This window comes from Dicentrarchus labrax, unplaced genomic scaffold (assembly GCF_905237075.1).
Source record: "Dicentrarchus labrax unplaced genomic scaffold, dlabrax2021, whole genome shotgun sequence".
Classification (NCBI taxonomy): Eukaryota; Metazoa; Chordata; class Actinopteri; family Moronidae; genus Dicentrarchus; species Dicentrarchus labrax.
In genome coordinates this window covers 14319801-14340750 of record NW_026136721.1, presented here as the reverse complement: position 1 = coordinate 14340750, position 20950 = coordinate 14319801, and the positions used below count along the sequence as shown (strand labels likewise).

At 41.3% G+C, this 20950-nt stretch overlaps 1 protein-coding gene across 3 annotated transcripts; it reads right to left on the bottom strand.

Moving 5' to 3' along the window:
- Window positions 1–432: 432 nt before the first annotated feature.
- mafgb (v-maf avian musculoaponeurotic fibrosarcoma oncogene homolog Gb) lies at window positions 433–19223 on the bottom strand. 3 transcript variants are annotated; one of them, XM_051383940.1, is made up of 3 exons: window positions 18931–19223; window positions 6286–6351; window positions 433–6196 (listed from the first exon to the last, which is right to left on the bottom strand). In XM_051383940.1, the coding sequence occupies exons 2-3, from the start codon at window positions 6319–6321 to the stop codon at window positions 5711–5713; spliced, it is 522 nt and encodes a 173-aa protein (XP_051239900.1). In that variant the 5' UTR covers window positions 6322–6351; window positions 18931–19223; the 3' UTR covers window positions 433–5710. The 3 variants fall into 3 exon arrangements, with proteins under 3 accessions (XP_051239900.1, XP_051239901.1, XP_051239899.1); XM_051383941.1 differs by lacking the exon at window positions 18931–19223 and adding an exon at window positions 18184–18801; XM_051383939.1 differs by lacking the exon at window positions 18931–19223 and adding an exon at window positions 6523–7311.
- Between the last annotated feature and the right edge of the window lie 1727 nt (window positions 19224–20950).

Sequence of the window (20950 nt, the reverse complement as noted above, 5' to 3'; positions counted from 1 at the left end):
TATTCTTGCTGTAAATAGGCTGTCAGGAGGATGACATTTTTCAAATTTGTTGTTAAAATGTTTAAAAGACTTCACTTACTGTAAGGTAGATTGTTTCATTCAATGTATATAATTTATTGAACATGATAAACATGTGCAACTGTTGGCTACCTACTGCTCCCCATATTGAGGCACTATATATTTATATGCATGCTTTCATGAAAAGAAGAAAGAAAACAATAATGACAGTAATTAGTCTTTTTTAGCCAGTAGGGATTATATTAATTTGTTGAATTAATTTAAAATATCCTATATCTGCTTAAAAATACCCTCTTATTAATATTTAATTTTTAGTTCAACACCGTGTTAATAACAATAACAATATGCTAACAAACTTTAAAATAATTTAAATATTATTCCTGTTGCAAAAAACACAAGACAGACAAAAAGCTGTTCCATTTCAAAACATGTTTATTGGTCATATACAAAATAAAGTAAGCTGTTTATCAACAAACATACACTATATACATCAATAAATTAAGAGATGCGTCGGACAGATGATGAAACAGTTAATTTCATGATTACCAATACCTTGTCATCATCACTTACGTATCTACAAATTGCAAAAAAAAGGTACAATAATTTAGTTGAAGATAAATACTTACAAAGACTGTCACATTTTAAGTATTTTCCCATAGAAAGTACTGTTGTAGAATAATGTATTACACCCCATACAGAAATATTACAAAACACAGAATGTTCTATTACAAGGGCTTTTCTGAATAGGCTACGCCATATTCACACAAACGCACTACTTTTTTATAGCTTTAAACTGACCATTATATACTTTTAGAAACACAAAAATATCCCAGCTCCCATGAATAACCTGGCCGAATGTTCACCAGCAGACACGTGTGTTGTTTTTTAAATCATGAGTCAAATTAAAAAGGTGGACAGTTACAATAAAAACTAAAAATATGATACCCAAACTCTGGGTAAAAATGTCATGTTAGAGACTGAACAACTGATAAGGGCAGGGGCAGCATAGAGAGTAAGAGAGAGCAGCATAAGGAACGGGGGGGGGATAACCTGGGAGGCAAAACAAACATTATTATTGATGAAAACACCAAACAAACGATCAAAGAAATCCTTGGTTCATTTACTCTCATCGATCGGCATTGGCGGTGGATGAAAGGGCTTTTAGAGTCCAGTGGCGTGATTCACTAGACAGGAAAACAACTGAATGACTACATACCGATTGGCCAAGCAGCAAGATAAGGAGTTAATGATTTGCTTCTTCTAGAAGAATCGGAAGTTTTGAAGAAGGGCTTGGAAGCCTCCTGAGTTAACTTGCTGACACTTTGTATACAGGAATAGGATAAGTGGAGTGGGACATGGTTGAGAGTTTTATCAGATGTGTCTCCACCACTCCTTTCTGCCGCTGTAAAATATTTATAGATCAGGAGTAGTTCCATTGGGTTTGTGATGAAATGTCTTTTCATAAGGAGGGTACGACCCCTGTACAGGCAGTGGAAAATAAGGTCAGCATGTCTTACAAGCTCTTAAACTCTGTTATGAAAAGCCACAAAGCTGCCCTGTCTGATAATCACTAAAGGTCACTGTTGTCAGCTGATCATGTGTGCTGAGTGAAAATGAGGAAGAAACTGTAATGTTTCACCTCATTTGTTTAGAGACCTAACATCCTGATCCCACTACAACCACAAGATATTCAATCCTGGAAGACAAAATAATGGTACTCTTCAGCTTGACTGCAGGCTTTGCATGACAGCCACAGTATATTTTGCATTCAGTCTTTTTCTCAGTTGGTAATTGATAAAACATAATGGGTGTTTTCATGTTTTCACAGTTAATTGTCAAGTGACACTGAAAAAGCAATGTGAGCCACATAACACATAACTAAGATTAAAACAGAGACAAACTGGCACTGTCATTTAAAACCAAGTATACACTGCTAAACACTCTGTGTATAAACTCTCTAACCTTGTCACATCACACTGTACCTGCAATTATAAAACTGACAGCTTGACATGACAACTACAATAGCATGTGGCAGGAGGTCTAATTTTGCCCTACACAGTTTGCATAATTAGAGATGTCTATTAAACAGCAGCCACCATGTTAACACATTTATGTTCATACAGTGTGCATCATTTTTAAACAAGAGGAGCATAAAAATACAGACTGGGTGGGATTGTTTGACAGTGGCACATACAGTACGTATATTTTGACAAGCACTGAGAAGCTTCAACTTGACACGACCTAATCTTAGCTTCCTATTTTATACGTGACCACACACACACACACCACACAGGACTTGCCAGCAAAAAAAACCAAAAACATCATTTAACAAGCAAGTGTAAAGACAGACAGGAAGCAACAGAGTGACGGAGAGAAAGAATATATGAAAAAAAGAAGTAGAAAATCAAATAATATATAAAACAGGACCATTTAAAAAAATATATAGATCACATACATAAATATACCGGGTGATATCTGCTTTTAGCTGAATACCATGGAGTATAATCCTGTGATAAGACATTTAAAAAATTGTATCGGACATTTTCATTTGACATTTGTAGCTCTCTGATTTCACAGTTGACTGAACGTGCAAATAGTTATCAGGCTAAAGATAATGGAGAAATAATATTTTAAAACCTCACACCCATTCCCTTCCAATGCCTTTGCACATTGCTCACCTGTTTGAATTTTATTTTATATGAATGTAGGGTACAAATGAAGGCATATCTTGCTTATCTTAATAACTGCACAGCAGTAGGCTAGCTAACCCCTTTTTACTTCACAGTGGAAAAGTAGCGGTTCAGGTAAAAGGCTGCATGTTTGTACTGTTTTTTTTAACCATTGTAATTTCTTTTCCATTTCAGTAAATAACTCAATTTAAATTAGGTTTTCATTTGTTGAAAAACTGTTTGAGGCAATTGTACTTTATAAAGTAAACCTAAGTCTTTGACAAACCATTAAATAGCAGAAAACACCTTTTCACTTAATAAAACACCAAATACATAAACAAATTAGCTTCACTTCCCTGACACATACAGAACAGTTCGCAAACAAAACAAAACAGAAACAACATTATACATACATAACTGTATAAAATGTATACAGCAAAAACAAACATCTTTATCACACACTGCAAAAATAACTTAGGGGTGATGCCGCCATTTAGGCCCATTGTTGAGTTCCACATCTCTTTTACCTCCACAGATGACCCAAATACACAATATAGTGAGGCTTGTGAGGTTAACCATGACACCTCCTCATCTCATCAGTCATTTTATCTGCAATAACAAGCTTTGAACGCTGCAAGGGCCAAAAGAAAGCCACAAAGGCCTGTTCAACTACACGGAAAATGGGTCTGCCAAAGTGAACTTAAAATTACAAATCATGAGAGCAGAGTACAAGCGGATAAAACACACGATCTAACACGACTGCAGTGCTGGAGCTGAATGATCGGGCCGGGAGAGCAAAGATTTTGTGATTAGAGAAAATTAGAGTTACCCACGGTGTCATCACCCGCTTCGGCCTGAAATCAAATAAGGATCAAAGTCAAAACCATGAAATAGTGAACGTTATAGATACCTCGTCACATACCTACACAGCACACCACACGCTAGTTCACGGTTACACACACGTGCCTAGTCACTAGAGAGAAAACAAAGCTATTCAGTAGTTAAGCCACTTTTGGTACAATTGCAAAATAGAGAGATACTGTATATCAAACAGATTTTGTCATACCTTTTTTTTTTACAGGTCGTTACAAACAATGCAAAGATAATTGTCTTTATAAAATTCCAGACTCTACCATACATAGACAAAGATTCTTTTAAGTATAGAACACCACATAAGACTAATTTTTCTGGTAAAACTCGAGTGAAATGACATCCCATTTATGTGACTGAAAATTCAGAGAAATATCTCTGCCAGCAGACTGCATTATGAGTAATCACATTTGCACTTGCAAAGTGAGCTTTGTGGTTAAAAGCAAGAGGAATGCAACCTAAACTGCTTTGATTTGAAGCAAGACATTTTTGCAGTGGGTATAACAACCTAGATTTATGAGTTAGTAACCTAGTCAAAAACATGTGAACCAAGTAATTCACATAAAACAGATATATAGACATTACCCTTTCCAAAAAGCATATACTGTGCAAGAAAATGAACGATAAATGACTCCTGATGAATGCTCCTGTTTTGCAGACCCCTCTTGTTTTTTCTTTGAGTAAATGAACCAATGAACCAAGTCACATAAATGGGTGTTAATATTAATATTAATAATCCTGATGGGTACTACACAGCTCATACGACGATGCACACCGAGAGTTAAATGCTGCCACAACCTGATTCCTGATTGGTCAGTGTATCCCATTAAGCACAGGTATAAGCACTTGCATTGAATCTTCACAGTTCATGTCCTCTTGACTTCTTCCTGATGCATATCATTAGGAGACCAAGGCACTTGCCCTTTCAATTTTCTTGAATATATTTTTGAGAGGAACTCAAACAGACAGAAGACAACTTTATCTTACTTCCGCTCCGGTGTTCGAATGACCATTTCCCTGAAAATTCTTATAAACTGAGATAACGTCAGTGACTTTTTCAGTTTCAGTAACTTCATCTCCTTTTCTCTACAGTGTTGTTTTTTTTGTTTTGTTTTTTTGGTAAATATCAATTGCCTTTTCCCCCCTCTCTCTGTTAGATCCAGGAAGTACTGTGTGTAATAACTGGAAACCAGTTGGAATTGAAAAATGGAAGGACAGAGAAAGAATACGTCAGAGAAAGAGAGTTGGACATAGAAAGTGAAGAGACCGTAGAAAAAATACAACTAACTAAATATAGCAATACCAAAACGAACACGCGCCACAGAATTTCACAGAATTCCTGATATATAACAATTGACACACAGAATACACTTTGGACCTCATGTGAATGACAGCACAGTACAAAACAGTAGAAATACAGGTACCACCATTGTGTAATATATATTTTTCTATAGTACTTTTTTGAAAACGTTCTTGGCTGGGTGGAGCAAGATGGAACTCCTCTGCAGCCACTGAAATCAGCAGGTCACAAGAAATCTATTCTTTTGGAGTTCAGGAGTACCGTTCTTCTGATTCTAATAAATATGTAATACATGGTTTCAAATGTTTTTGTGGATCTAGCAAATTTAAATGTTCTACATTTTGGTTTAACGACTACTTCAAATGTATTGTGCAAATGTGTGACAGGATTATTATGCATTTACAGATATCTAGAGATCTACCAGCAGTAAAACTCGACACCGAACATTTGACTAACGTAAACGGAACTGAACAAAATTGCATGTTTTTTCCAAAGTGTTTTGGGCGTTTATGTTTTATGATTTTTTTTTCCTAGCCTGGAATAAAACTAATCTCAAATTCTTTGACTCTTCCAGGCTTTCAGTGACCGTAGGAACTCTGTGTATCTGTCCTGTGCTAAATGATCATGCGCTGACCAAGGGCTGGCTTCTTTGTAGTCTCAATAATCTTCCTCTGCTTCCATTCTTTCCTTCACCTGCACTGATCTGAGAGACAGGTGATGGGAACATGCTGAGGCCATGTGATCGAGACTGCCCAGCTGTTTGAAGTCAGTGCAGGTGGAGGAGAGGCGGCTGGCAGAGAAGAAGAATTACTCTGTTGCAGCTGAACTCCACCCTCATCTATCTTTCCCTCCCTCAAGACCGTGCATCTGTTTTTGACTTCACTATTGTGATCACGCTTGTCGCTGTTGCCACCTTTCCCGGTATGAGTGGACCAATGACTGACGACGGCACCCCTCCCCCTCCTCCCCCTCCTCCAGCCCTAACCCCGACCCCGACAGTGGGGCTCCGTGCCACAGTCCTGGCGAACGTCTGTAACGCCTCGTACTTAGACCTCAGAGCGTCCAGCTCAACGCGCATGGAAGCATTCTCATTGGCCAGTTTGTCCACCTCCTGCTGCAGCTGGGCCTTCTGCTTCTCCAGCTCCTCCTTCTGGGTGACTCTCTTCACCCGGCAGCTGGCGGCATAGCCCCGGTTCTTCAGGGTGCGCCGCCGTTGCTTCAATTGCAGGATCTCCTCTTTGGAGAGCCCACGGAGGTGCTGATTCAGCTCCCGCACTGACATGGTCACCAGCTCATCGTCTGTGAGGCTGGTGCCATTCTCCCCCGGCTCGCGCTTCACCTGGAGGAAACAGGAGGAGGAAGGGGAGTGAGACACACAGAACATATCAAAACCAGAGAATTCACAGAAGAAAAAAAGCACTCTCTTACCTTCAGGGCTTTATTTCCTTTGTTAGTCGTCGTCATGCCACAAGAGCCTTGCTCTTCTGAACAGATCTATGGAGACGCAAGCAAGTACAACACATGAGCAAAGAAACATCATAAAAGACTTACGTTCTGCATAAAACCAGTTAACAGAGTAACAGCATTAAAGAAAGAGAACCATCACTGTGTTTAAGGACGATAACGGTTCTTAAGGTTTAATAAAAACATAATGTCAATACCCACCTGAACCAGTATAGACATACCAAACTGAAATCTGCTGTTGGAGCACTGTTGTGTGAACATGTTAAAGTAATACACATTTGTGCCACAGTGCATGAGTGAAAGTGACAAACAAACTTTTCTTAGAATTTCCCTGACTTCCTGTTTCCTGGTGGTTACACTGACAGTGCCCACTACCTTTGTGTTGTTGAACTCTTATTGGTTGGCTTTAAGCCAATAGGAATGAAATGAACGTGAGAGAAGAGGAAGTGGTACAATTTGTGGGAAGGACTCCAGGGGAAAACCAACTGTTAGAGGCCTCACACACACACACACAACCACACACACACACACACACACACACACCTTAACTGAGACTAGCATAGAGACTGGGGAGAAGTAGAAAAATAGATGTAGACTGTAGACCTACTAGGGATAACATTGAAGGCAAAGCGAATCGAATGATGTATACGCATTTGTACCAAAGTTGCCACAAGAGACAACAGGACGGAGACAAAACAGTGTGAATCAGAAGTCAACAAAGAGGGAGCCTGGAAGTGCAAAAGATGAGATCAGTCCTTAGAGCGCACAGCTCCACAGATGAGCATCTCCACAAGCACTCAATGAGATGCTTTGTATGGTGCGTTGGTCTGGCTCTCATCTCTCAGACCTGTGTGTGTGTGTGTGTGTGTGTGTGTGTGTGTGTGTTCGATAAAGTGCAGCTATTGTTACTGCTGCTGAGCGATCATCATGAGACCAGTCATGATGACTCAGCAGATTCTCTCTCTCTCTCTCTCTCTCTCTCTCTCTCTCTCTCTCCTCTACTGCCATTTTTTTTCGGCTCTCCTCCCCCTTTACCCCCCCTTTTTGCACCCTTACAACCCTCTAACTCCTTCCCTAAAAGATGAGGGTTTGCCCAAAATATAGCTGCAGGCTAGAAAAGCCTACGGGGCATGAGGGGGGTCAACAACATGTGACTGGCTGTCTAACATACAGTGAAATGTGGTTGTAGACACACCTGATACTGCTGAATCAGAAGTTCAGTTAAACCAATTTGCTGATTAAAGACAGCCTGTTATCATCCTGTATGTATTTATACTGTCTGATGTATTTCACACCAAGGCCAGTTTAAAAAAACTAAGGAGCAGATTTGAAAGTAAGTTATAGTATAAGTCATCATTTAAAAAACTGTGATGGCTTTTAAGTGACATCTGTCTGTTAAGGTGTGTGTTCTCGTTTCATTCTTACCCTTTTCTATCTAAAGGCCCAGCACTGAGCGCAGCAGAGAGCCTCCCTCACAATGCACCTCTGTCTGTCTGTGAAGGTGCGCTAGTGTTTGTGTGAGCGTTGCCACAAAACCTACAGTTATAAATAGCTGCAGATCAAAGAAAAAACGTACGCTGCAAGCACGTACAAGTGATCATGCATGCACAACACACATCAAATGTACACCAACTCAAAACTAAAAGATGTAATGAAATTATGAAGTAGATGAGAAAAGAGCAATGATATACTATGCTAAAACGACAGCACTGCTTCATGGGGGGGGGGGGTTTATAGACTGCCTTTCATTTAACTGTGTATATTTAGAGCTTCTTTCTCAATAAACAAATGTCTTCCATCCTTGTGTGCCACTGCAGTCTTGTGTTTTGTTGGGATGCAGCCTCCCCCAGCTGGAGGTGCATCATCGCACAATAGATGGATCAAAGACTTGAAGACTGGGGGTGGCTGTTGGGGGTGGGGGCGCTGATGAGAGGGGAGAAAGGGAAAACAGAGGGGGCAAAAAGGAGGCTTTCCTGCCAGGCACTGGTTTATTTCCCCTGTGTCCCCCCCCCCCCCCATCTACATACAAACAAAAAGCAAGCACACATACACACATACATATTCCCCTGTCGCCATGCCAGTGGCGCACAATAAAACACACACATAAAACGGTCGACTGCAAGCACACAAACATGAACATGTAGTTATGTTTAAAGTACTAAACAATGCTTGATGCGTGTGGAAATTAAAATTGAACATAATGTACTGTAGATGCATAGCTCAGAGGTTTTGTTCCATACTTGACAACATAATTAAAATGTTAGGGAATCTTTAGTTATCTTAGATAAAAGCAACCAACAAATCAAACTACTGCAGGTGCAAGAAAGGTAGTTATCATAGAATTTATATCCATATAGATACAGCTCCTTCCTGATCAAATGTCTATCTGTATTATACCATCACTCATCCAATAAAGGCAGAAATGCCCAACATTTTAAATTTCTGCCTGTTGTTTTTTTTGATTAAGTGATTGTTAGACCTATAAAATGTCAAACTAATACTGAAAAATGCCCATCTCAACTTCCCAGAGCATAAAGTCTTCAAATTGCTTGTTTTAAGATATCATTATTTTTATTATTATATAGAGGCCTATCATGTTCACATTTGGGGAGCTGGAACCAATTAATTTTTGGCACTTTTGCTTAAAACATGAAATTGATTATCAAAACTGTAATTTACTTGCAAATGACAAATCGACTAACTGTTTAAAGGTCCAGTGTGTAACATTAAGGAGGATGGGATATTGGCAGAAATGGAATATAATATGAATAACTGTGTTTTCATTAGTGTATAATCAAGTGAAAATAAGAATCATTATGTTTTTGATACCTTAGAATGGGAGGATGAAGCGAGAGAGTTGGGACCATTAAGCTCTAATTGGTGAACATCTACTTTATTATCATAGTAGTTATAGCTAGAGTGGTGGTAGTTGTGGCGTTAGTAGTATATCCTTGTGGAGCAGGACAGAACAATAAGTTTGGGGCTTGTTTCATCAAGGTTAGACAACAACAAAACTGACCTACACCACAGCATAAAACTGCAATAAACTAGTTTGTGTGTGTGCGTTCAAGCCGTGTGTAAGTCACCCAGGTTAAAGATCATCTGCTGAGCAAAGGCATCGCTATTCATCTTAGACGTACACACCCAGACACACATATACACATGCGCACACACAAAGTGCCAGAGGTGTCCTTCCCATAATGCTTGCAGGGGTGGTCGCTGCGGTGTGGTCAATGCCACAGCCACTGTTGCTACAACAGACAGCTTTTTTGCTGTGGCAGGCTGTATTTTTATGGAGCAACCAAAAGAACGCTGACAACTCAAGAGCAGAGCTGCTTACGGTTACAGTGGAGACAACACACACACACACACACACACACACACACACACACACACACACACACACACACACACAGGGGAGGAGGCATGGGGACAGGGATGGGAGAAGAGGTGAGAAGTGGTGGAGATGAATAAAATACAGCTATGAGAGAAGAAAGATAAGCCAGCGAGGAGAAAAGAGGGCGAGGAGTTGGTAGGATAGCAAGGTGAAGACAGACTAGGTAAAAAAGGAGGAGAAGGGGGAGTCAGGGGGGTGCTGCTGGTGGTGAAGGAGGACTGAAAGAATGCTGACGTCTCCAGAGCTGATTAGCGTTACAGCGGAGACATCACACCCACAACCAAGAAAAATGCTGAGTATGGAGGGAGGACGGGTGGGGGGGTGCAAATGACAAGGGAGAAAGAAGAGAGGAAAAAGAGAGAGGCAAGTGAGCAGGGAGGAGCGGCAGAGGAGGAGGTGGGGGGGGAGGTGGGGATGGAGGGAGGAATGGCGATGAGGAGGAACAGGATGGGGGGGGCGTTTGGGTGAAAATGCATCCTCAACACATTTGTAAGAGCTTAGCTGTTGGGTACGGAGGGGTGGGGGGGAGGGAGAGGACCAGGGAGGGAGGAATGGATAGAGGGGGATTGGGGTAGAAAAAAAACCTGAACTCAGCATCGACCACGACTAAAACCTCCAATTAGAAAAGTTCTAAAGCTGATCCAGTGCAATGAAACTAGTGCTGACCATCTCTCTCTCTCCCTCAGACCTTCTGCTCCCTGTCTCTCTCACTCTTTCACACACACACACACACACACACACACACACACACACACACACACACACACACCCACACACACACAAAAAAGCCTCACATCATCTCTTGTTGACAAATCAAGTCCCGGAAAAAGGATGAAAACGAGAGTAATCGTGTGGCAGAAGGTGAACACAGTTATCACAGGGCTTATAAAGATAGATTAAAGAGTGCAAGAAACTGCACAAGACATACAGCACGACTCCTTTCTCTTCATGTAGTGCAGACAAGCCGGATGATGTGTGTCTGTGTGTGTGTGTGTGTGTGTGTGTCTGTGTGTCTGTGTGTCTGTGTGTCTGTGTGTGTGTGTGTTGTGTGTGTTTGTGTGGCTGGCATCAGATAGACTTCTAATTAATCTTGTTTGAGAGAACCTTTTGCTCCAGCCACTACCGCCGCACAGAGAGGAATTTCTTAGAAAGAGACTTCCTACTTAAAATCTGGTGGCATGTGGCACACACACACACTCACACACACACACACACACACAAGGAAAATAAATAGCCAGATTAAGCACTTCAAAAATGACCTGGGGGCTGGTGTGTGTGGGTGTACACCAGCATAAACAAGCTAGCACAGAGAGAATGATCAAGAATAGATTGTAAGAGTCACAAGTTGTTTGTGATGCAGTGGCAAGTCTGTCTTTATTGAATAATCCCAACATAACAACTGCCTTGACTGCGCCTCCTCCCTCAGGCAGCTCTCTGAGCAATAATGGAGAACACAAAGGATAGCAGCCGAGTGAGGCAGTGAAGACGCGTGTTAAGACACAGAGAGGACATGATGGAAAGACATAAAGAGAGCATAAATGTAGGGAGAGTGAATTTAAACCTCAGAGCGAGAGACTCTGCTCCTGGCTGCAGTCCACCTTGCCTTTTCTAAAGAGAGAAGGAGCTCTGGCTCATTGATCTAGTGTGGGCTGAGGGTGTTGAGGGAGTTGGTAAATAATTAACGACGAGCGCTGGGTGGAGGCTAATTGAGAATTAGGAATCAGATCGGTGATAATGGCAACCTGTATATAGAGAGGGGGCAGGCTCACAGTGGAGATACAGGGCCATGGAGAGTGGGTGAGGAGACACCAGTTTGAACTGTGTGTGTGTGTGTGTGTGTGTGTGTGTGTGTGTGTGTGTGTGTGTGTGTGTGGAGAAAGAGCAGGAAGCTATTAACTGGGAAGTATGCAGAGCGTGAAATAAGCATGATAACACAGACAGAGAGGGGAGCAGAGGAGATGGAGAAAACACAAGGAAAGTGAAAGTCTGGCCCCTAATATACATATTATAATATATGGAGAGAGAAGAGCGATCACTTTCACACTTTTCTGAGAGTTCAAAAAGGGTATTGTGTGTGTGTGTGTGTGTGTGTTGTGTTTGCGCAGGCTGTTTAAGTGTGCGCGAGACAGTGTTTGTGTAAGTGTGTTATTAAAGGCGAGAAAAAGTCCTGGCGTCGACACGTTTTTCCCATTCCAGGTAGTAAGTCGGAGTGTGATGACAAATTTCCCAACACAAGCAAAAAAACTGCACTGTCAGGCGATTGAGCTCTGGCTCCTTTTTTTTCATAAGTGCTATTTTTTTTTAAAGAGGAGAGAAAAACATGTACCATAAGGTTAAGTTTGGTTCTCTCTTTGTGTGCAAATAACAAACAGAGGGCTGTGAGGGAGAAAGCGATAAGTTAACAGCATGTTAGGTTTACTTCCCCCAGACGCTGTACATCCCATAGAATACTAACTTGAGACAAAGAGAAAGTTTTGGTGCAGCAGCAAAGTAAGAATGCTGCAGTCATCATCATCAGTCACATTAATGAGGAAACACAATCAGAAACCTCTTGAAAAACATTTAAGAACAGAAATGAACAAAGGGACATATGAGAGGTGTCAGGGAGCAGTGGCCTTCTGAACTGGAAACATTCCTAGTAACCATTTTAAGGTTTACCAGTTGCTGTCACTCGTTTCAGATGGTATGACAGGCATTGTGGCGCACACACACACACACACACACACACACACACACACACACACACACACACACACACACACACACACAGAGAGAGAGAGAGACAGACAGGATGATGGTATGTGAACATGTGCTTATTCTACTGTAGTGATATCTCTCTTTTCCTTCATACAGATAGATTAGTTTTTTCTTTCCACATCATGCCAAACATTTGGTTTATCCCACATAAAGACTTGTGGAAGACACCACTATGGAGCAAACATCAAAAATATATAAATATTATGTTTGTGTGGAAAATGTCATATAAGTTGTGCCTCAAAAATCATAAGTAGAAGAAATCAGCTATGGACCTAAAGTTCATAGCTGATAAAAGGCTTTTTCATCTCCAAGTCTTCCTTGAAGAAACTGACAGTGTTTGTGCATCATCCAAATGTATTTCTGTTTTTATCTTATTTAATAATATATTGCGTGGTTTTAGTAGTAAAGGAGGATGATAGAAATAAAAATGAAGCTCATTTTCTATGTTATTGAGATAGGAAACTCTGTTTTCTTCTGTTTTTGCAGAAACTATTTTGATTAATCATTTAGGTTCGTTTTTATACAAAAAAGCCAAAAAGTCACTGGTTCCAACTTCTTAAACATGAATATCCTCAGGTTTTCATAGTCTACTACATCTTTGGGTTTTGGACAGTTGCTCAGACAAAATAAGACATTTTTTATTTTCTGACATATTATAGACTAAACAACTAATTGATTAAATAAAAAAATGACGTGGCACATTAATTGACAATAAAAATAACTGTTAGTTGCAGCCCTAGTCAGCTGACACTGAGAAGGTGAGTAAAAAGGCTCCTATTTTATATGTCAATAAGAAAAATGAAGAGTCAGCATCCAGAGAAGATCAGCATATATAACTTTAATCACAAGTAATGATTAAAAAGTTAACTCTGACTCCAGATGCCCACACTCTACCCCATCTGTTACACCTACTCACTCTGAAGGTAATTTGATAGACATATTTTAAAGATGCACCTATTTTGTTTCAGAACAGTTCTGGTGTGTTGTGCTGTTGTTTCCAAACTAGGTTTCAATATGAGCAGGGAATTAAAACTGTTGTTGCATGGAAATAATTTAATGCCACAGGTGAAGGAAAAGAGCTGGCGCCACATTTGAGGACACAAATATCTTTGTTCCCTCTCTTTGCTGCTTGGCATTGATTCACACTGTGTCTGTGTTTTTTTATTTAAGAGGTTCAGAATTCATACCATCATATAATTCTGGGATCGTCACACTGCAGTTAGAAAATGCGGCAATTTGGCGCATAGAGATGATGCAACTGGTAGACAACCGCTGGTACGGATACTCCTGTTACCAAGGCCTTGCATCTCCACGGTTACATTCTCAATATCTCAATACTGGATGCAAGACAAAATCATTGCTATGCTATGAGGTGTATGTGTGAGTATTTGTGTATGTGTGGGAATAAGTAGTCTCCTTTAACTGGAGCCTTCTCAAAAAGCTCCAAAATAAGCCCAGAGGTCCTCGGAGGGAAAACATGAGAAGTTGACTCAAAGAGTGCTGATCACAGAGTGATTATTGATACAGAGCAGTGGCTTTGTAATACTGGTGTAACACACCACCACAACCATTTCAGGACAGAAGGTTCGAACAGTAATTTGAGACTGAGACTGAACTTAAACTTATTTTCCATTTCTCATCCTTTCGACTGCTGGTGTGTGTTGCAATGGGATTTATCTTGATTTCATACATTTTTCGGTTCTCGGGGAGGTTATGTAAATAAGGAGTCAAGACACTTGTGGAGGGAGGGTATATTTAACACAGACTCACACACACACACACACACACACACACACACACACACACACACACACACACACACAGTTAAAATAACACAAGGACAAGCAGCACACTCACACGGAAGCAAGGAAAAACAGTGGAGCACAGCAATGATTATGCACCAGATCTGCTTACACCATATTTCATCATTACTGTGGAGAAAAAACACTCAACTATTGATCTGCCCCACTGCTTCCTTTCCTCTCTGCCTCTCTCTCACCCACTCTCCGATTCCGTCTTTTATTCCTGCTTTTACTTCTCTCTTTTTACTTCTCTCTCACTCTCAGAAATTTGCAAGCATAACAAGACTTTTTCTGAAATGGATCCCAGTAGTAAACAAGATCATAAACATGTAGGCGCTCCACAAATACCAAACTCTCTCACACATGCACGCACAAACAAACACACACAGGAGGTGGACACAATATTGTGAACACCTGTGCAATCTAATGCAATCCGGTACTATAGCCCTGCAATAAAGGCTGCCTTTGTGAAGCCCTGAAGGGGGGGGGTTAATATAGAAACAATACAACAGACATATGGTATGTTGTGCATTAGGACCAAAACATCATCACCACCATCTCAAAATTATATATTTGAATGAACACGTCATTGACAGTTCAGGCTGAGTGTTCAACATTAATAACTTGTTGATAAAAACCACAATGTGTCACACAGTAACAAAAACTTTTGTTCCTTTGAGGAAAAGTTCTTGCTGCTCAGTGTTTAGAGATGGGAATTTATAAGATTTTATTGATACCATTATCAATTCTGCTTATCAGCCCCATTCTTTGTTCTTATTGATTCCTAATTAGCCTAAATGATTAGTCGATCGACAGAAAAATAATTGTTAACTGTTAACTGATAATTAATGAATTCATTTTTCAAGCTAAACATGCCGAACGACACCACATTATATCTGATTCCAACATCTCAAATAAGAGGATTTGATGCTTTTCTTTGTCATATATCATTGTGAACTAAATTTTAGAACAAAACAAGACATTTGGCAGCTGAATCAATGATGAAAGTGATAATTAGTTGCAGCCCAAAATAAAGCCGACAAAGTCTTCAAGACAATACTTGCAACTAACGATTATTTTCATCAGTTTTTAATCTGGTATCTGAATATATTCTCTCAAAACAACAGTGACACATCTCCATCACAATTTCTCCAAGCCCAAGCAGACATATTCAAACAGTCTGACCAACAGTCTAACACCCAATGATATTCAATTTACCATCATAAGAGCTAAACAAAAAGACTATTCAGTTAGAAAAACTGTTGCTGATTAACTCTTTAATTGACTAATGAATTACTCAACTGATAGTTTCAACTCTCAACATGAGTGCATCACTTCCTTCCAGTAACACTTGTTTTAGCTCATAAGCTCCTGCCCCATCCTTCCTTCTTCACACACCAAGAGGAGGTTTTACACAGTGTTACATCAACTTGACCCCTGTGTATGGAGAGAATCAAACAAGTTTATATGATCACTCACACACAAACACATACACATACACACACATACAGACACACACACACACACACACACACACACACACACACACACACACACACACACAGTCCTATGATGTGGTAAAACAGAAATGGTACACTCATTACTTAGGACTTCCTCCTGAGGATGGATGCTTCAGGATGGAAAGGAATTAACTGACAAGTGCAAAATGTTGTAATGGCTAACTGATAGTAATATCACTTCCCATTGCTACATCTTCTTTCTACATCTTGCAAGTGCAGCTAGGAACTCACACACACACACACTTTTTAACCTTGGTGGTTAGACACACACACACACACACACACACACACACACACACACACACACACACACACACCCCCGCCCCAAGCAACTAGATCTTAGCATCTTATAGGTGTTTTATATCTCCTGCTCTCTTCACACGCTCCCTCACATGCACACACACACACACACACACACACACACACACACACACACGACAAGGCAAAGAAACTAGCTGTGGTAAGTAACAAGTGAAAACGCCATCTGTCAAGCGAGAGCGCATTTGCTTCGCCTCAGCATTTTCAGGGGAATGCCTTGAAGACAAAAAGGTCCTTGTTCTCAATCTCTCCGCAAATCCCATCTCTCATTCTTCCTCCCTCTTCCTTCATCCCCCTTGCTCCGCGCGCCTTGCCGCTCCGCCACCATCAGCAAAGTTGCACACATAAGCATTGGTCAGCGTTCAATTACCGTGAACACCAGGGAAGGATGGGGAAAGTACTTGACAGAGAAATGCACTTCAAGCACTGATTAAATACTGATACCAAGTATAAAAAGTTTAGCCCCTTGGTTGTGTGTGTGTGTGCGTGTGTACATGCAATGAGAGAAGGAAATGGGGAAAAATGTGTGTGTGTGTGTGTGTGTGTGTGTGTGTGTGTGTGTGTGTGAGAGAGAGAGAGACAGTAAGGGGGGGTGGGGGTGCTCTTCTCTCCAATACTGATACAACTGTTTCATCATTATGACCCTCTATTACAGTACTTGCCAACTTGCTTACTACATACTTTTGATACACTCCACAGAGTGCTGACTCTAACTAAAGCTGCTGATATGGAGTCATTAGGGGGTGAAGTTTCTGTTTTTCTTGAGCCCACAGAGCTTCCCCTATTACTCGTCAGTGTTTAAGAGTTGCAATGCTCATAGGTTGCTACCAGGCAGCGGGTAATGGCCCATCTACAACAGATCAATCAGAGGATATTCCGTTGAAAGGCAATACAGTTCATTCTTTTTTTAGCACAAGTCTCTGTGTGGGTTCATGAGCAATCAATGCTCAACATTAACCGCCATGAGAACATGTCATCTCCTCCAGCTTTCATTTGTTTTTCTCCAATTGTATTTATTGTTATTTACAAACTAAGCTAATATTTGATTTGTAGACCCTCAGACATGGCTTTCACATAAAGCGAATGAGGTCATTGCATTATTGGTTGACTGACTGTGACTTGGAAAATGTTTTATTCAAGTCATAAAACAAAATTAAGAACAGGTTAAGCAGCTAAATATTGCACATTAATCATGTCTGTGTGCACATTCGTATTTTTGCCTCTGACTGAGTGTGTGTTTGAGCCCTCTGAATAAGCAAACCTCACTGAGGAAGAAATGAACAAATTTAGCACCAGTGACATTTTAAACACCCATTCCTCAGCCCACATGAGCTCTAATTATCCCATAAAGACGTCAACATCCACTACATGACCGGGGCCTATTTATTTCAGAGCCGAGTCCCCCCCCAATATAAACCGAGCTCTTCCTTCCCTCGCGCCAGACCTTTGTCCGCCCGCCTGCCGCCGGTGCCATGTTGCCATGGCTCCCTCATGCCTCCGCTCTGCTCGCGCAAACGTTGAGAAATAACAACGTTGTGATGAATCAGCATCTCTGCCGCGAGCCCAGCCGGTGTACAGCCGGGAAATAGACCGATTCTCCCCGGTGTAAACCGACAGCACCAGTCACATAACGTTACAACGCAAAATGTGTCTAACCTAATGTTAACACACACATGAACTGAGGGCCTGTCGGAAGAACAGCGTCTGACACAAAGCAAATGTCACAACAGTCTCTCCGACAGAGTCACCGCCGCTCTCTCTCTTCTGACGGCTAGAATATATATATATATATATATATATATATATATATATATATATATATAGGCTACTCTCTAGCTAGCCGCTGGACGTCTGACAGTTACACACAGACAGCCGCGGGTGTTTATTGTTTTATTCACAACACACTTCACTTATTTTGTCACAACGACAACTAAAGCAAGCAGCGAGTGGACGACGGGTTGCCGCAAGAGTCAGTAAAAAACAAAAACAAAAAAAACAAACAAACAACCGTCCGCAAAGCAACATGAAAGCCCAGCACACTTAACGAACAGCTGACTGGCCATCTTACCTGTGACAGAGGCAACAGACTGGAGGATGTGTGAAGCGACAGCGGGAGGCTTCCAGCTAGTGTCCACCGCTGCCGCTTCAGCACCCCGAACAGAGGTCAGCCGGAGGAGCTAACGTTGAGGTTGTGTGTTGTTACCGAGGGGCTCCTCACGCTTAAGTTGTTTAGTGTAAGTTAACGTTTCCCCTCAGCTCTTCTTACTTTCTCCTTTATAAATATCTATCGTTAGTAATTTAGTATCCACGCAACACAAGGGAATCCCCGGCCGTACCAACGGCTCAGAAAGCAGACTCTCGAACTCCCCGCACGGTCTTCTAATTCCGACACATGGCTTCTTTTTTTTAAGCTTGACAGCCGTACGTACGCTGCGTGCACCCCCTTTGTCTGTGTTATCATCAAATCGCCGGTTGCTCGGTCGGCGTGGCCGTTCGAGCGACCGAGTCGGTCTCGGAAGAGCGTGTACGGGTCTGGATGACGATCGGGTCGTGATGATTCAGCACTACCAGCCTCCTGCCCTTTAAACGGCAGCGGCGTTGCTGAGAGTTCGGCTGAAGAACAGGACAGCGCGGCGGCGGCAGCGGCAGCGGCGGCAGCGGCGGCGCTCACCGGGACTAGCGGCAACAGAAGCGCGTCCGCACTGTAACGGCATGGCAGCGGCGGTCGCCGTGCACACTCAGCAAAACAACACCTCTATATTCAGCACTTTTTAAAAAAGCAAATTCAGTTTTGATTTCGATCAAGCTGACTCACCAGAAGTCAAACCGGCGCCTTTCGCCCACCGCACAGTCGAAGGTTAGGGTTCGCCGATGGTCGGTCGACCCGGTGTGGAGAGAGACAGTTAGAGAAATGTTGTTGTTTTTTCCGCTCACGCCTTCTCGCAGCTCTCTAGATATATCCACTCCTTCCTCGCTTGTTTTAGTCTATGGTCGGAGGCGCCAGACGTCAAATGATGTTTGGATCACATGGTTTCATTCATGAAGGATCAACGCAACCCGCATTTAAAGAGACATGAGACACTACTACTGAGTGATGGACTGTTGTTACAAGACAGCCCCTCCTCCACGCAAATGTCTAAACTTAGAGCTAACATTTGAAGCGCTGATTGGCTGCAACAGTAGTACAGAGTGATGGAATAAAAAATAAAACAGCTGATGCTGTCACTCTCATTGATTCACTCCCCATCAGTTTTGGGAAATGTTCATATTTGATAAGTTAAATATGACAGCACTGTTTAAGATAATATGGTCTGCATTCAAACACCATTTAAAGTTATTTACTTTTTGTGATTTCATGAGGAACTTTCAAATTGGGCTACACGCTACATAAAACGTCTAAATGACACGTAGATTTATGTCACTGCTGTACTTCCTCTAAAAGCCGGATGTGATATGGCAATATTAAACCTTGACTCAGGTTCCAGAGAACACATCTTTCATTTTCACAAAAAAACAGCACAATAGATATTCAGTTTTTCTTGTGGCCATGAAGTTGTAAAGAATTTTAATTTAGGAACCATGTAAAGTATGACACTGGGAGATCACAATACAGTTTTCATAGGGTTAATATGCACTAATATGAAGCCATCTCCAGTTTTCAGTGTGTGGTTGACTTCTCCAGTCTGAGGCTAAATGAAAGCCATAAACCTCTATACACTGAACATACATCATACTCCATCCATCCTCAATTACAGTACAATTTAAAACAAAACAAAACAATTAGGACTGACGTACTGTTCATCACTTCTCCATTTCCATTTCTCAAGGCACTAACGACTCTCGTTACAGGACATGAATGCACTCAATCAATATTAGCTTTCCAGATAATGCCTCTCAGTTGATCAAATATAGCCGGTATTACATATTCAGCGACTGATATCTTCACTTGGGCGTTCACGGGCCTTCAGGAAAGTGAAGACGTGTTCAAAGTAAGATATATTTTGAAAATATCACTTAGATTTGGTTTGGTGTTATTGAGAAAAGTCTCATATTTAACCCAAAATGAAATGATACAGCCCGTTGAGCCATTGTAGGATGAGGTAAAATATTGTGCTTTTAGAAACTATTAGCATTTTTTCATCTGTAGGAGCTCGATTTTATGGGACACTACCCTACTGATGAATGCAAGGTCTTAAGGAGAGGTCACATCCTGCATACTGAGGAAATACACCCGTAAAAATTCTCATTATACTGGCAACTTGTAGGCAGTGGCAGTACTGTACTGAAGTAAGGTACTTGTACCTTGAGTATTTCCATTTTCCACCTCTTCTACTTCACTACAAAATATGACTTTTTACGCCACTACATTTATATGATAGCTTTAGTCACTATTTATTATTACAGAATATCATCATGATATATTATTATAGATTATAGATTAAGATACACAGCAGTTTATAAAGTAGTTAGAACTAAACCAACAGAGGCTCTGCTGGAAAATAACTCAAGCGCTACATTTAAGTGAGATGATGTGCTGGAAGCAGGAAACATGGGCAGCGTGAGGATTTGAGCAACTTTGAGCAGGGCCACATTGTAATGGCTAGACAAGTGGATCAGAGCATCTCCAAACCTGCAGCCCTTGTGGGGTGTTCCCGGTCTGCAGTGGTCAGTACCTATTAAAGGTGCTCCAAGGAAGGAAAAGAACCAGAGACAGGGTCATGGGTGGCCAAGGCTCATTGATGCACGTGGGGAGTGGAGGCTGGCCCGTGTGGTCCGATCCAACAGACGAGCTGCTGTAGCTCAAACTGCTGAAACAGTTAATGCTGGTTCTGATA

Bases quoted from the DNA above. Each gene is read 5' to 3' on its own strand.
- mafgb (XM_051383939.1), bottom strand. From the start codon at position 6,615: ATGCACTGTGGCACAAATGTGTATTACTTTAACATGTTCACACAACAG. The intron at 6,352-6,522 runs GTGGGTATTGAC...GCGTCTCCATAG, and splicing joins GTATGTCTATACTGGTTCAG to ATCTGTTCAGAAGAGCAAGG. The intron at 6,197-6,285 runs GTAAGAGAGTGC...TGTTTCCTCCAG, and splicing joins AAGGAAATAAAGCCCTGAAG to GTGAAGCGCGAGCCGGGGGA.